The sequence below is a fragment of the Sceloporus occidentalis genome, unplaced genomic scaffold, assembly GCF_023333645.1.
Source record: "Sceloporus occidentalis isolate IW3139 unplaced genomic scaffold, rSceOcc1.0.p SCAF_123, whole genome shotgun sequence".
NCBI classification, from domain to species: Eukaryota; Metazoa; Chordata; class Lepidosauria; order Squamata; family Phrynosomatidae; genus Sceloporus; species Sceloporus occidentalis.
This window is the reverse complement of record NW_028317103.1, coordinates 2,626,279-2,642,752: the sequence shown is the minus strand read 5'-3', so window position 1 is coordinate 2,642,752 and position 16,474 is coordinate 2,626,279. Positions and strand designations below refer to the sequence as shown.

The following is a 16,474-nucleotide window of genomic DNA, read 5'->3' as shown; positions in this document are numbered from 1 at the left end:
CAGGGGACCCCAACCCATGCTAGGCCGACGCTGAGTGTGTGTGTGTGTGTGTGTGTGTGTGTATATATGTATGTGTATATATATATATATACGATGGTGGTACTGTGTGTGTTACTCTATGGCCTAAGCATATATGTCTTCATGTAGTGCTAGCGTGTGTGTGTGTGTATGGGGTTAACATGTTTGTATGTGTTTCTGAAAGATGTTTGTGAGCAAAACATTAAAACCTTACTGTAAGTAAGTTTGGTGTTGGTGTGTATGTGTGTTAGCATGTGAGTTTGTGTTCAGTGAATGGTGTTAGACTGCCAGGCATGAACCTAGGGTAGTGGCCACTAACTCTAGGCTTGCCCATGTTCTTATAGGATATGGTTATGGGTGCGATGGGAGGGGTATGGGGGACCATTCAATGAGCAAGTACTGGGCACCAAGATTTCTGATGGTGTGTGCATGGTAAATTTAGAACTAAAGTTCCAAGAAAACAGAATATACAAATTTGTACATCTATATAATATGTACTCCTTCACTGTCCTATAAACTGTGCCAGACCATAACAATGCAAATATTTAAAATCATTATACTGGGGAAAAGTGCCTTATTGATAAATCTTTGTCTTAAAGTACCATAAAGAAGTGGTTCGGCTCATGTCTGGGGAATTTAGACGGAAAATTGGTGACAAATACATTACCTTTGCCAGAAAATGGATGAATTATGTCCTAACGAAATGTGAAAGTGGCCGTGGCACCAGACCAAGGTAAAACATGAGATTGCATTTTTACATGCATATATATGTTTGTACATAAGAGTATATCTGTATATGCTGCATCAGAGTATGCCTTTCCTTTTAGTATGGAGAAAGTATAATATTGTGCAGATATTATATCGCTTATATATTTGCAGGATTTTGGAAGTTGCTTTCATGAGTACAGGTGTAGTTTTGTTTTTGTGTGTGTATTGTACAAACTGTAATCTGATGTGTGAATAATGCCTAGTCCCCAAGAACTGCATCTAATACTTTTCCCAACCCAAACATTTTACAATTATATGTCTAATATATATATGTGTGTGTGTGTAATTACACACATTAAGCAATCTTATATGTAGACCTCTGTTCTTCTGAAGGCCTGACTCGCAATCAACATTCTAATTCAATGGGGTTAACTTGTCAAGCCATGTCTTTATAGACCTTGTTTTGTGCGCTAGGGCACAGACATGCTGGAACAGAAAAGGACCGTCTCAAAAATTGGTGCCTCTAACTTGGAAGCATGTACCATATTTCCCCATGTATAAGACGCTCCCATGTATAAGATGCACCTTAATTTTGGGCCCCGAAAATTACACTACTATAATGCCCAGGTTCCAGGATGAGTGTGATGTTGAGTGGAAATCTGGGTATGCCTGGGCATGACAGGAGTGATGTTGCTGTTAGCAATCATGTATATTTAATTTAGCAATCACACTCCTATCATGCACAAAAACCTTACTGTAGGCCATTTGGATTCCGCTAAGTAGTGTTTTCCTGGCATCTGGCAAATTTCAGATTTTCAAATGTTGAGGTTTTGCCCATCACTCCTGAAAACATGTTTCTACGTCTCCAGAGTCCAGTGGAGCAGTGTGGCATTTGGCACTGTGCATAGTAATGTAACTTTTGCGTGTGCTATGAAAAACATGGAAACCCATTTAATGAAACTGCAGAAAGACAGTGCTGTTTTGATATTTGTATTGGCATTTGCCGTTTATATATGGTTGTAATTTGTCATAATAATAATAATTACTGGTATTTTATGTGGTTGTGATAAACACTGTGCCAATAAAATTAACTGAATTATGGCAATATGGTGGCCTTAACAGTATTATTAAATTTGTCTGTCTGTGGTTTTTGTTTTTTTTATCCCCTCTTTTGACTTATTGGTGCAGGCTTTTACCCACTGAGTTTCAGGTGTGCATGCCATTAACCTAAGAGGCAAGGCCAATCAATGGCCTCTGCAGAGAGTTTAATTCACTTAGTATACTTTAGGTATCAAATAGTCTGGTTTTTTTTTCCACTTTGCATATCATTTTTTTGGGGGATTTTTTTCTTGTATACCACAATTCTAAGATGATCCAATTACCTTTTTTCTGTTGTTTTAGATGGGCAACTCAAGGTTTTGACTATCTTCAAGCGATTGAGCCTGTATTCATATCGGCATTACCTGAAGATGACTTTCTGGTAATGACTATGCTTTTAAATGTTGTACAATTAGTTTATGCATTTGTTGAAATTAAAAAAAGTTTAATGATTTCAAAAAGTGTGCTTCTCTACTAGTGTCCCCAAGTTTTTCTAAATCTGGTAAAGATACTGAGGTGTATTAAAGTTAAGCAAGCTTGACTACTAGTGTAGTAAAAAACAAAGTGCGTGACTATTTTGCGGAGATTTAAAATAAGATTTGAAATAAGATGCAGACCCCCACCGGCTGACAGAGAGGATGATTCTCTGTCAGCCGGTGGGGGTCTGCACGATGCGCACAGCCAGCCTCCGTTACTGCCCTTCAATTACGCAGAGGCTGCAGTGAAAGTGCCTGTCAGTAACGAGTCGGGAGAGAGGCAGAGTGATGTATGGGAGGGGGGAGGAGTCAGAGGGGTGTATGGGTGAGAGATGGAAGTGAGAGACCGGCCGACAGTGAGGGGAATCCAGGTCCCCTGCAGCGTTGCGGGGGATCTGGATTCTAGTATTATAATCCGATCTCTGTTTGAGGTCGGATTATATAAGGAGAGGAGTTTTTCAGAGCATTTGCTCTGAAAAAAACCTTTTTATAATCGATAAAAATCGATTCGATTAATCGATAATGAAAATTGTTGACAACGATTTTCATTATCGATTTTATCGATAGGTTGTTTCAGCCCTAGTAAAGTTTAATGTTTCCAAGAAAGTTTATTTTAATGAAGATGTGATACCAAGCTAATATCACTTATGTCTCGATTTATACCAAATATACTTTACCTAAATGTTTCCAGCATACACATTTAATTTTTGATTTTTCATATCATCAATTTAACCCCTTCAATCCCAGGGGTTTTTGGTACCTCAAAGCCCAGAGCAATTTTGCCATTTTTGGGGTATGTCGGTTTAGCGATGATTCTCTTTTCCTGTGAATAGTGTACCCATGTAAACTATATATTGTTTTTTCAAGGAGAGATAGAGCTTTCGTTTGATACCATAGTTGGATGATTAGCTGAAAATTTACAATGAGAAATTTAGTAAAAACTAGCGAAGATTAGAAAAATAAACTAATTTTTTTTTACATTTTCCCTCTGAATCCTCACAAAATTAGGTAAAGTGATGGAAAATCCCCTCCAAGTTTATCAATTCAGCTGTCCTGATTTCAGAAATACCTAATTTATATAGATTTTCCAGACTTTCCCAGCACCAGGGAGCATACTATTAGGTGTACAATTTTGTATAATTTTTATGCCTATGGCTTAACGGGTTTGGGGGTTGTGAACGGGGGCAGGAGGGTTATACTGGCTAGATGTTATGCTAGGGCAATGGGATGTAAGGTTTTTTTTTTAAGAATTTTTTTTTTTTATCTTTTTTTATATATATTTTTTTTATTATTTTTTATTAATTTTTTTTACATTTTTTTTATTTTTTATATATTTTTTTTTAAACAGTAATGGTTAGAGGTCCTCCTAGGGACCTCCTGAACATACCAGTGATGTCACAGTGACATCACAGCTCATATTATAATTTTTTTTCGTATTATTTATATTATTATTTTAATGATTTTTTTAATATTTTTAAATGGACTAACGTTTTTTTTTTTTCTGCTTTTCTGTTACAGGCCAGGAGGGGGAGTGAGAGAGATGGTTTCTCACTCCCCTCCCCGCGATCCCCCTGCACCGATCACACTGTGATCTCTATGCAGGTCCTCACAGACCTGCATAGAGATCGCAGCGTCTCTGTGCCTCATCGGAGGGCAGGATATCCCCGCAGGGGATATCCTGTCCTCCGATGACCTTCCGGGTTACGTCAGCAGTGACGTAACCCGGAAGGGAATGCCCGATCGCGCGTTTGCAACTGCGCGATCGCGCAGTTTACCGGTAACAGCTTACCGGCTTTCATGCCGGAAGCTGTTGCGGGAGATCGGACAGCAGAAAGCCGGCAAAGCCGGCTTCTGCTGTCAGTGGGGAGTCCAGGCTGTCAAACGACAGCCTGGTCTCCCGTGCAGCGGCAGGGATGTGTCCCTGACGCTGCACGAAGGGCTGGACGTACCAGGACGTCCATAGGGGTTTCTTTGTGGGCGTTTTTTGGACGTCCCGGTACGTCTATAGGGGATTGAAGGGGTTAAAGATACTTGATAAGTGGGGCCTTCAATTTAATGTTTTAGTAACTGTTCTAGGTTAAAGGGGCAATCCTAATACAGCCTTTCTTTTGCATGGTCCAACTATTTTTGTCACTGATTGACTGCTTGCCTCCAATTTCCCCTTTGCCAGCGCTGAAGAGGAGTGCATTAGGCACTAGGAGACATCTCCTTTGAGGCAGTTTACTGGGCTGTGTGGGGGGAAAAAAGACAATTGCAAATGCACGGTGCGATTCTGCAGCATCTCCTCCCCAACATACATAACTGACGGCATGAAAATGTAAAGGGACAATGCAGCTATAGTATGTATTAAAGCACATACGATGGCTGGAGTGCCACTTTAACCGAAGAATGTGAACGTTATCTGAAGCTATGATCATTTGTATATTCCTTCTCCAACTTCTCAATTTTGTATTGCTATATTTTAGAATTTGCAAGCGCTCATGAATGAGTGTATTGGTCATGTCATTGGGAAACCCCATAGCCCAGTAACAGGCTTGTACTTGGGTAAGTAAACGTCAAAATCGAAAGTTTTATATATGAATTCTGGTGTATATGTATGTGTGTAATATCTGTATGCATATATAATTTGTTTATATTAAGTATTCTTTGTTATATACAGTAGGGTAACACTTATATTAACCTTGATTTATAGTTCGTGCAGATAATTAGAAATCTCATATAAAATTATAGAAACCAAAGATATAATGTGCACACAAAGCAAAATTGATATATTCAGCCCAGTCTTTGAATCTAGTTCTGATTTTCAGTGTTTCTTATTGGCAACATGACATTTAATTTAGTTGCATTTTTTTATTAACTCGATGTTCACAATTTCTCCTTATGCTGTGGCACCTTTTGTAATTTATGGGTGAAATTCTTCAATCACCACATAGTAGAAGTGCATTCCTGTTTTTTCTCATGTGTCCCTCCACTTATACAGTAGCAAGAAAAAGTAAATGAACCCTTGGATTGAATAACCGGTCAAACCTCCTTTGGCAACAATTACCTCAAACAAGCACTTTTGGTACTGCAGAGCTGCCCAAGGTTTAGGGGAAATTTTAGACCATTCTTCCTTACAGAACTACTTTTTAGGATGTCTGGTGTGAACGACTCTCTTGAGGTCATTCCGAAGCATCTCTAATGAGTTAATGTCAGGGCTCTGATTTGGCTACTCAAAAAGGCGGATTGTCTTTTTTTGTTGCCATTCTATAATAGATTTACTTCAATATTTAGGGTCAATGTCGTGCTACATCACCCAACTTCTACTGAGCTTCATGTGGAGGACTGTCCGTCAGTGGTGATCTGGCCTTTGCACCTCTGTCCCGAGCTCTCTGTCTTATAAAGTGTGTATTTGCTCCAAGGGGTCCATGTATAAAATAGAGAGAGAGGCAGAAAGGTGATTATTGTTAACCTAATTTGCACACTCCTACCCAGAATCCCTTGCAGTGGTTGCACTACAAGGTTTCTGTGGGAACAGGAAGTCTCTGGGCTTGTCTGGTGGTTGCAAATTAGTGTTTAATAATGCCTCTGCTACCTGCTTGAAATTACTTTGTAATCCTTTCCAGCTTTATGCATATCCGTAATGCTTGATTGTAGGTCTGAGATTTTTATTTTGTGAGGCATTGTTCACATCAGCAGATGCTTCTTGAAAATGGCAAACTTAAAATGTTTTGAGGGTTTTTTATGTCAAAGTATCTCAACACACCCTCAATCCCGTTTCAGCAACTGGACTCCAGGTTTGCTGACTCCAGTGAGCTTTTGTTGAAGTCGTTATGTGTATGTGTGTGTATATATAATATATATATGTGTGTGATCATTTCAAATGTTGCTGTTTTTTTTACTTTAGCTACTTATCGCAACAGTCCCCGTCCTGTTAAGGTACCGCGATGTCACAGTGACCCACCAAACCCAAACCTTGTTACTCCCACACCAGAAGGCTTTAGGTACTACTTTTTATTTCTGTGATGTGTTAATTGCACCTTATGTTAAAATTATTTGCTAGCATGATTAAAATTGTGTGGTGGCATTTGTTTCCTAGGCTGCCATATTATGGAATGCTAGCTTGCCGATTTAGATATAAATTACTGAACGTTAATTGGAATGCAATCACGTATTTATTCTTTACATCTTCAGATGATTCATAGGTCTATTTGTTTAATATTCAATCAATTTCAGGCAAAAAAAGCACCTTAACACCAGTTTTGTTGTAGTACATAAAAGTATTCTTATGATTTGTTGTACAGTAAAGCAACTTTGGATAAACCAGGGCTTGACAAATTTGTTGTGAATCTAGGCGCCAGGTAAAAAAGTTAGGAGCCAGGATTTTTTTTAAACTAACAGTTGGTCAGGAGTGATCTAATCATCATCAGCCCACTTGCTAAACTCACAGCATTTGACCTGGAAGCACCCTGGACTTTCAGGTCAGTGCTGTTTTTTTTTCTGTTGGTTTTTTTTGATAAAATATATTTTAACGCTTTCAATGCTGATGTTCCATTGGAGCACAGCATTGACTGATATTTAGTCCCCACAAGCTTGTGGGGACAAATATTAACCCCTGCAATGCCACGAATGTGTAATACACAATTGTGGAATTGAAGGGGTAAATGCTGCACTGTTGCTCTCATGGAGCGATCAGGCAGCAGGGGGGTGTTGGGCTGGTCTCCACACTCATGTGGAGACCAAAGAACCCTCTCCCCCTGGCCCTGAAGCTGCCTCTGGCAGCTGGGATGCAATTGCTGGTCTATAGACCAGCCATTGCAGGGGGGGGTCTCTGATGACTGCTGTAGGCTTCCATGCCTACAGGAATCATCAAAGGGCTTGTGGGGGCTCATTTTTGCTGTTGCTGGTCTGCCTCCAGGCAGACCACCAGCAGCAGAGCCCCGTACAAATCGTGAATTAACCCCTAAAATGCCGCAATCACGGCATTGAAGGGGTTAACGCTGCACTTTTGCTCTCATTGAGCGATCAGGCAGCAGAGGGATGTTGTGTCAGGTCCCCACACTTGTGTGGGGACCCAATCAACACTCAGCCCCCTTTCCTGAAGCTGCCTGTGGGAGACTCCTGGGCAGACAGCAGCAGCGGCCCCCCCTGGTGACGCGGGGGCATTTTTTTTGTGGATGTAAGAGGCTGACAAACACCTAGTGTCAGGAACCAATATTTCGCTGCCTGAACCATGGCTTTTTTAATACCTGTGGTGTTTACATCTGCTTAGACTATATTACCCTTATTTGCTGGCCCTGTTATATACATGAAATACACTGCATTACCTGGATTTCTGTTTGTGGTGTCTTTGTTTGCATAATCATGCACCGTGGGTTACATACTGAACCCCAAGTATCCCCTGCGCATGGGCTCCTACCCGACCTGATCACCCGAGTCCTGACAGAATACAAAGGCCATTACAAGGAGTCAGCGGGGTTACTTTCAGTCATCAAAATGATAGGAGAATGCTTGCTTGAACTGTGCAAATCATTAATGCAAATCTGGGACTCCAACTCCAATCACTCTCATGAAGACCATTCACCTACACCTGCTACATCACCTGAGAAATCCAACAAGCCTGTTACCAGTGTTAAAAAGGAATCTTGCTTTTACTGTGGCAAAAAGGGACACTGGATCACCCAATGTCCTCTGAAACCTCCTAAACCCTCTGTACCGATTGAGCAGTCTACGTCACAACCACAGAGCTCTGCTAAAAGGGGAAGTAGCTTTATTCCCCAGGATAGTGAACCCATGGAGTATATACCAACCCTGGTGATTCCTGGTGCTTCTCAAACTCCGGTGGATGTCCAGCTGAAGCCTGATTGTTCTGTGATGGAATGCAGCGTCTGTGATCCTACAGTCTGTGGCAGTGTGGGTTGCTCCCATATGGATGAACTTCCTATTGCTTTCTGTTCAGCCGTGATTGCAACTCCTATCACTGCTACCTCAGCAAAGTGTGATACACCAGAGACTACCATAGCCCCTAGTATCACCTCTGGACTGATAGCAAAGATACATGACCCTATTCCATCTCTGAGGAAGAAGGGGCCTTCCATCAGTGCTTCCCATACCAAGCCTGCTTCTCCCGTTTTGACCCAGTGCAGTTCTGGTACTACCCCCCTGCTCCCAGTAGTGCCCTGGGTACAGGGCAGCTATGTGACCCCTGGTACATGGAAAGAGAAAGCACTGAATCATACCTTCTCATCAACTTCTTCAGCATCCAGTCCTAATTTGACCTACGATTGCACCACAGATAACCTTTCCTTTGATTGTGTTATTACCTCTAATGGCAATATAATCAGAAAGGAAGACCTGGAGATCTGTGAACAAGCTTTACCGAAAAAGAAGAAGAAGAAGAAGAAATCACGTTAAGTACACCCTTCTGCTCAGTTTATTAAAGGTGTACAGATTTTGTTCAGTCTGTTCGCGTTCAGTGACCGCTCCTTGGGGAGGGGGTACTGTCAGGAACCAATATTTCGCTGCCTGAACCATGGCTTTTTTAATACCTGTGGTGTTTACATCTGCTTAGACTATATTACCCTTATTTGCTGGCCCTGTTATATACATGAAATACACTGCATTACCTGGATTTCTGTTTGTGGTGTCTTTGTTTGCATAATCATGCACCGTGGGTTACATACTGAACCCCAAGTATCCCCTGCGCATGGGCTCCTACCCGACCTGATCACCCGAGTCCTGACACCTAGGCGCCAGGACAAAATTCTGAGTCGCCATGGCGACCTGGTGCCTGGGATTTGTCGAGCCCTGGGATAAACAATGTTTGTGTGCCCGTACAAAGCATTCCAGTTTGTTCTTAATAACCTTAATAGTACTTGGGTTGACTACTTTCGTAGTTAATGAATTACAGCCTCACAGATGCCTTTCTTTAAGATGGGACCATAGCTTGTCTAATAAGTTGCTTATTGTTATCTGCTCTGTCCATGGGTGAACTATTCTTGCTGCAAAGGCTTTGCACTGGCATCAAATGTATTAGGATGATATCGCCCCCATTCCCTTTAACTATTATTTTTTTAATTTCTTCATCAATTGGGCATAATCTTCAAAATTATAAATGTAATATAAATTACATGTAATATTTTTGTCATTCATTTACAAATTGTAAACCAAAGAACCTAGAAAAATAACTTCTACTAATTGCTTTAGCTAAGCTATAAAAAGATGAGTTATATAGCTGTACTCAGGTCTACTATGGATGTTAGTCACTGTAATGTACACTATATTGGCAAAAGTATTGGGAGGCCTGACAAATTATACCAACAGGGAATTTTATGACACTGCATCCCACTTTGCAGCTATAACAGCTTTCAGTCTTCTAGGAAAGCTTTCCACATGATTTTGGAGCGTTTCTGTGGAAATTCTAGCCCGTTCATCCGATAGAGCATTTGTGAACTCAGGCACTGATGTTGAACAAGATGGCCTGGCTAGCAATCTCTGTTCCAGTTCATCACAAATGTGTTCAATAGGGTTAAGGTCAGGAGTTTGTGCGAGCCAGTGAAGGTCTTCCACACCATGCCTTTATGGACCTTGCTTTGTGCACGGGGCCACAGTCAAGCTGGAATAGAAAATGGGCCTTCCCCAAACTGTTTAAACAAAGTTGAAAGCATAGTATTGTCCAAAATGTCTTGGTATGCTGAAACATTAAGATTTTCCTTCATTGGATGTAAGGGGCCTAACCCAACCCCTAAAAAACCATTATCCCTCCTCCACCAAACTTCACAGTTTGCAAAATGCAGTCAGGCAGGTAATGTTCTTCTGGCATCACTCCATATAACACATTTTCACTGCTCCTGAGTCCAGTGGCTTTATACTACTCAATCCAACGCTTGGCATTGTACTTGGTGATTTGAGGCTTTAATGCATGTGCACGTCTATGGAAACAAATTCCATTAAGCTCCTGTTGCACAGTTTTTGTGCTGATGTTAATGCCAGTGGAACTCTTCAGCTATGGAATCATCAGAGCATTGGTGACACTCTGTGACCCTGCTCTGTGAATTCACGTGGTCTTCTGCTTCATGGCTGAGTTGCTGCTGTTCCTAAATGCTTCCACTTTCCAATAATTGACCATGGAATATCTAGTGTACCCACGCAAGTTATATGGTTTTTTTTTTCGGGACAAGAAGGGCTTTCTTCAGATACCTTTTTTTTTTTTTGATAATTGTATCTAGTTTTCCATAAAAAAATAATAAAATATGATAAAAAATTGAAAAAAACCCAACACATTTTCTGACTTTTACCCGAAAAATCTTTTACCCAAAAAAGCTAATGAATAAACCTTCTAAATAGATTCTATTTGTCCTACTACCTGTACTTCAGGTATACATTTATAGCTCCAGGTATACATCACTATCAAACACCCCAATGTGTGTTCAGCAACATCTCCAGAGTACAGTAATATCACCCATGCATGGGTTTGTCTGGTGTTTGGGGTTAAAAGGCCACATTTGGGAAGTGCACCCCCACCCCCCCCATTTTGGTCAGTCTGTGCTTATGGCCCTATCTTTGAGCCCGGCCACTCCAATTTTCCCCATCAAACCATTTTTTTAAATTAGACACCTCTTCGGTATTTGAAATGCTTTTACTTTAAATCTTTCCATGTCAAGATTTTTGGGAAGATACAGCACTAATTTTAGCACTTGCTCATACTTTTTTTACATTTCGCTTGAACTGGATGGTTCCTCTGATGCATAATAAGTTTAAAATGTTACCATTTATATTTTTTTAAGCTTTATTTATTTTCCCCCTCTGGCAAACTTTTCCAACTTTTTTTCCAACTTACTTTTTACAGGTTATGGAAAGACATGGAAAGATTTAAAGTAAAAGCATTTCAAATACCGAAGGGGTGTCTAATTTAAAAAAATGGTTTGATGGGGAAAATTGGAGTGGCCGGGCTCAAAGATAGGGCCATAAGCACAGACTGACCAAAATGGGGGGGGGTGGGGGTGCACTTCCCAAATGTGGCCTTTTAACCCCAAACACCAGACAAACCCATGCATGGGTGATATTACTGTACTCTGGAGATGTTGCTGAACACACATTGGGGTGTTTGATAGTGATGTATACCTGGAGCTATAAATGTATACCTGAAGTACAGGTAGTAGGACAAATAGAATCTATTTAGAAGGTTTATTCATTAGCTTTTTTGGGTAAAAGATTTTTCGGGTAAAAGTCAGAAAATGTGTTGGGTTTTTTTCAATTTTTTATCATATTTTATTATTTTTTTATGGAAAACTAGATACAATTATCAAAAAAAAAAAGGTATCTGAAGAAAGCCCTTCTTGATACCTAAATGAGTGAAGAGAAAATTACATCTAAACACGAACACCGCAAAAGTGTTAAAACAGCCTCGGTCCCAATGGTACAAAGGTAAAACACAGCCTGGTCCTTAAGGGGTTAAAGAGTGTAAGTCTAATTTGCATTCTTTTTTTGAGGTAGCCCAGGGCATTAAACTGTGCACAGAGGCAAACTACATATAAATATAAAGTCCATATTCTCCAATAGCACATCCTTTTCCTTTCATAAACTGTTTCTTGACGTGTCTGTTCTCATCGTAGCATTCGTACTATCTCTTGTGATTCAAGAAACCATTCCAGCACCTCTGCTGGTCATCCCACTCCACTTGGCAGCGACTTGGCACAGCAAAAAACCTTCAGCAATGCAAGTGATACCAGGTAGTGCCACAATTAGATCACTGCATCTGCTAGTATTTGACAATTCCATGTAGGCAGTGTGTTAATATTGGGAAAACAAGGCAGAGCAGCAAAAATGTAGAATGTGGGTTGTAAAAATAGTAGTGAACAACTCGGTGTGAAATGTGAGCTGTAAAAAAAAAAATAAAAAAAAATAAAAAAAGGAAAAAATGAAATATGCCAAATGAGCGTTCTCTTGTAATTACTGTGAATTTCCTTTTTTCTAGAAAGTGATCCCATCTGATTCTTGTTAAAGATGTAGATATTAAACTTGCAAAGCACAGCTTGATTACCATTCTATGCAAATAGTTGTTGGCAGAAACTAAAATTATGATCAAATGACATCCAAAACTGATCATTTAAAATTGCAGCATCTTCTGTTTAGATATGTGAAGCATGCACAAGACTTGTCTCCCAATTGTATTCCGACCAGTAAGATATATTTATCACAAAATGGTTTAGTATTTAAATAGTTTTTTTTACGTGTATATTTTTTTACTTGTTAAACAAGCTATAAGAAACGTTGTGTAGAAATGTTTGTTCTTATTCACATTTCTATGCTTCCTTGCTTTACCTTAGCTGTGTTTTTATTCTAACCTGTAAAAAGTAAGTTCTATACTGTAAACAAGTTGTGTCCTAACATGGTTTCCTCTTACAATTCCTATAGAATTTTGGAATTTCCCTTATGTAATGCAATAAATGAAAACTGTTAAAGCGCACATTAGTTTAAGAAAAATCACAAAACTCAGGTGCTTATTCATTTGTTGGGAATCATCCTTTGGCCATCTCACACACTGTCATGGCAGCTTGTGCCCCCTGTTCTATGAAATCAATTACATTTTTCCTGTGTTTTAGTTCTATTGTATTAATAAATAGCTTAGATATTTAATTAGCTCACGACTGTTGTAGATTGAAGTAATGACCTTTAAATGAATGTCTGTTTTTTAATGTAAATCCTGCCCCCTCCAGAGGTTCCAGTGTTCCTGAAAATGATCGCTTGTCCTCCATCGCATCAGAACTGCAGTTCAGATCCCTTAGTCGGCACTCCAGCCCAACTGAGGACAAAGAAGGTAAAATCCAACCTAAATTTCCATTGCTGCAGTTTTTTTGATTACTAGATTGTTAAACTGCATCATTTTGAAGGATGCTGATAGATCTATCTATCCTATTATGTTTTCTTACCTTTTGCATACAAAGATACATAAAGTAACAAGACAAAACATAAATGTCCAGGATTCCTACTTCATGTCTAATAGCAAATTCATTTTGTTTCCTTGCTTGAGCCCATCCTCTAGCTTATAACTGCTTATTAAAGGATGCTGCGCACCTGCCCTTCAAGTTACTAGGTATAGGTTCGGGCTTGATTGCATTAATTCTCTAAACAACCACAAGGCTTTTTTGTCAAACGTATAAACTGACCTCTGGGCTTAGTGTACAAACCCCAAAGAGTGAATACTGCCAGTTTCACTCATTCATAAGTTTTTCTTGTGTAGCTTTCTCATTTGAGGCTATGCCAGTGACACTACGTATTGTTTTGAAACTGGCAAACCACTTGAAACAATCACAAGTAGCTAGAAACCGATGAACTCTTTGACTATATTAATACTGCAAATGTTACTTGTGTTTAAGAGCCTACGTATCCAAAGGCAGAGTCAGGTGGATCAGTCAGACGAAGTTGGGAGCTTCAGACTTTCATCAGCCAGGCTAGAGGTACAAACATGAACTATTACTATGGCATTGCTGGGCTTGAAAACCTATGCCTATGTAGCTACATTGGAAACAGTGAATGGTCACAATTGTTCATTTTAAAGGACACTTCTGTTAACTTTTAGCTTAAAGTTTTTAAACTAATTTCTAGGCTTATCCTGACTGATAAAACTACTGTCTGGTTTAAGAAAGTAACACATTTCCATGTATATATTACATAAACTAAATGGTTTTGTTAGCAAAGGTTAATCTTCATTTAATATTGGCATATAATTATTGGAACCAATAATAGAATATCCAAGAATTCACAGTATCTATTCTATATATGGTTAAATAAGTACCCCAAGCAAAAGCAAAAGTTCCTACACACATGTACAAATGCAGTTGTGCTCAAACGTTTACATACCCTGGCAGAAATTGCGAAAAAGCATTGATTTCAAAATATGACTGATCATGCAAAACAGTCTTTTATTCAAGGATAGTGATCATATGAAGCTATTTATTATGACATAGTTGTTTGGCTCTTTTTAAATCATAATGATAACATATCACCCAGGTGGTCCTGATCAAAAGTTTACATACCCTTGAATGTTTGGCCTTGTTACAGACACACAAGGTGACACACACAGGTTAAAATGGCAATTAAAGGTTAATGTCTAAATTGCAATTAGTGTCTGTGTATAAATAGTCAATGAGTTTGTTAGCTCTCACGTGGATGCACTGAGCAGGCTAGATACTGAGCCATGGGGAGCAGAAAATAACCGTCAACAAGGTAAAGGAACTTTATAAAGATGGAAAAGCATTTAAAAAGATATCCAAATCCTTGAAAATGCCAGTCAGTACTGTTCAACCACTTATTAAGAAGAGGAACATTTGGGGATCTCTTGATACCAAGTCAATGTGAGGTGTAACAAGAGAGATTTTAGCCACAACTGACAGAAGAATTGTTCAGGATACAAAGAAAAACCCTCAGGAGAAATACAGGTTGCTCTGGAAAAAGACGGTGTGGCTGTTTCAAGGAACACAATACGATACGTGGAGAATTATGAGCGGCACAGTCGAGTTGCCACGACAAAACCTTTACTGAGCCAATGCCACAAAATAGACCGGTTACAATATGCCTGACAACACCTTGTCATGCCTCACAGCTTCTGGCACACTGTAACTTGAGTGACAAGACCAAAATAGAGCTTTATGATCACAACCACAAGCGCTATCCCACCTCCCAAAATTTGAGGTCTCATAGACAACTATTTCAAAAGACTGCACACTGTCATTAATGCTAAAGAGGGCAATCCACAGTATGAAGAACCGAGGCTGCAGTCTTTTGAACATGGGTCATTTTTTTGGTTTTTTTCTTGTTTTGTTTTATGATTGTTCCATTATGTTATAACCTACAGTTGAATATGAATCCCGTAAGAAATAAAAGAAATGTTTTGCCTGCTCACTCATGTTTTCTTTAAAAATGGTACATATATTGCCAATTCTCCAAGGGTATGCAGACTTTTAAGCATGACTGTATATATTAGCAATTGCTATTTACAAGCACATAACATGCATTTTTGTAGCTGGATCCACAGATGTTTTTCTATATTTATAGATCATTTTAGGTTGTATGTACTCTAAGACAAAGCATACATATCATATACAAGGCATGCTGTGTTGTAATTGTAACACTATTGCAATGTTAAAAAATGGCAACAAGCTTAGATTGTGTAACGTTACTATGTTAAATACAATTCTTCTTTTTCTGTGGTTAGATGTTTTTTTTCCTTTGTATCGTAAAATGTTTTTTGTGGCATGTTCCCTGAATACTTAGTTTGTATGTGTATGTATAGCCAATATTGTGAGACCTTTTATGAATTGCCTAAAATCGTTTCATACGTATGTTTAATCAATTTTGGTTTCAACTTAGATTGTCGTCTTACAGACAGTTCGGCCAGGTCAAAGCCAATGGATGCTATTCAGAAGTCTGTCATGTTATTTGAAGATCAGAGATATCGCAAGATGAGAAAGAAAAATATAATTGGCCAAGTCTGTGACACCCCTAAGTCTTATGACAACTTTATGCATGTAGGGTTGAGGAAAGTAACCTTTAAGTGGCAGAGGGGGAATAAAATAGGTAAGATTACATTTTAATATATGTTGAGACTTGTTACTTTCTCTGCAGTGTGTGTGTGTGTATGTGTATATATATGTATATATAGATATATATAATTATTGTGTGTGTATTGTGCATTTTAAACTAAAACCAATCGGCAAAAGCAGAAATTTATGTTTCACAAGATATAACTTGGGACTGTGTTGCTTTGAGTCTAGCAGAGCATAGAAAACCACAAATCTAACAAACGCAAAATATTTCAAATGAAATTTAAATCGTTAAATCAGACAGTTTCTAAAAAATGATCACACAATGCCTACTTGCTAACTTAACTGATCAGTTAATTATCAACACTATTTGGGGATTTTTTTTTTTGTAATCGTTTATGTATCAACGTCCCAATTGTTTTACAATTTTGCTGCTCAAACCACAGGATAGGGACTGCTAATGCTGTACACATGGCGGTGGTGGTCACAATTACCATTTTTAGTAAATTGCTTCCTAAACAAAACATACTTAGCATATTAGAAATATTACTATATAATTGAAAAAAAGAGATTATCTTGTCTATGAATCCAAATAGTTTAATCCTTAAATCCCAGGGGTTTTTGGAGCAATTTTGCCATTTTTGTGCTGTC

The 16,474-nt window shown here is 39.0% G+C and overlaps 1 protein-coding gene across 1 annotated transcript in view; it reads left to right on the top strand.

Annotated features, from left to right (window-relative positions):
• The window catches only part of LOC149282095 (mitogen-activated protein kinase kinase kinase 4-like), a 68,224-nt gene that overhangs the window by 39,596 nt on the left and 12,154 nt on the right, over positions 1-16,474 (top strand). The window contains exons 12-19 of the mRNA XM_089498626.1: positions 618-751; positions 2,128-2,206; positions 4,766-4,844; positions 6,187-6,283; positions 11,894-12,010; positions 12,998-13,098; positions 13,658-13,738; positions 15,666-15,857. Coding sequence (XP_089354752.1) covers positions 618-751; positions 2,128-2,206; positions 4,766-4,844; positions 6,187-6,283; positions 11,894-12,010; positions 12,998-13,098; positions 13,658-13,738; positions 15,666-15,857 — 880 coding nt within the window. The remainder of the gene's footprint in view (positions 1-617; positions 752-2,127; positions 2,207-4,765; positions 4,845-6,186; positions 6,284-11,893; positions 12,011-12,997; positions 13,099-13,657; positions 13,739-15,665; positions 15,858-16,474) is intronic.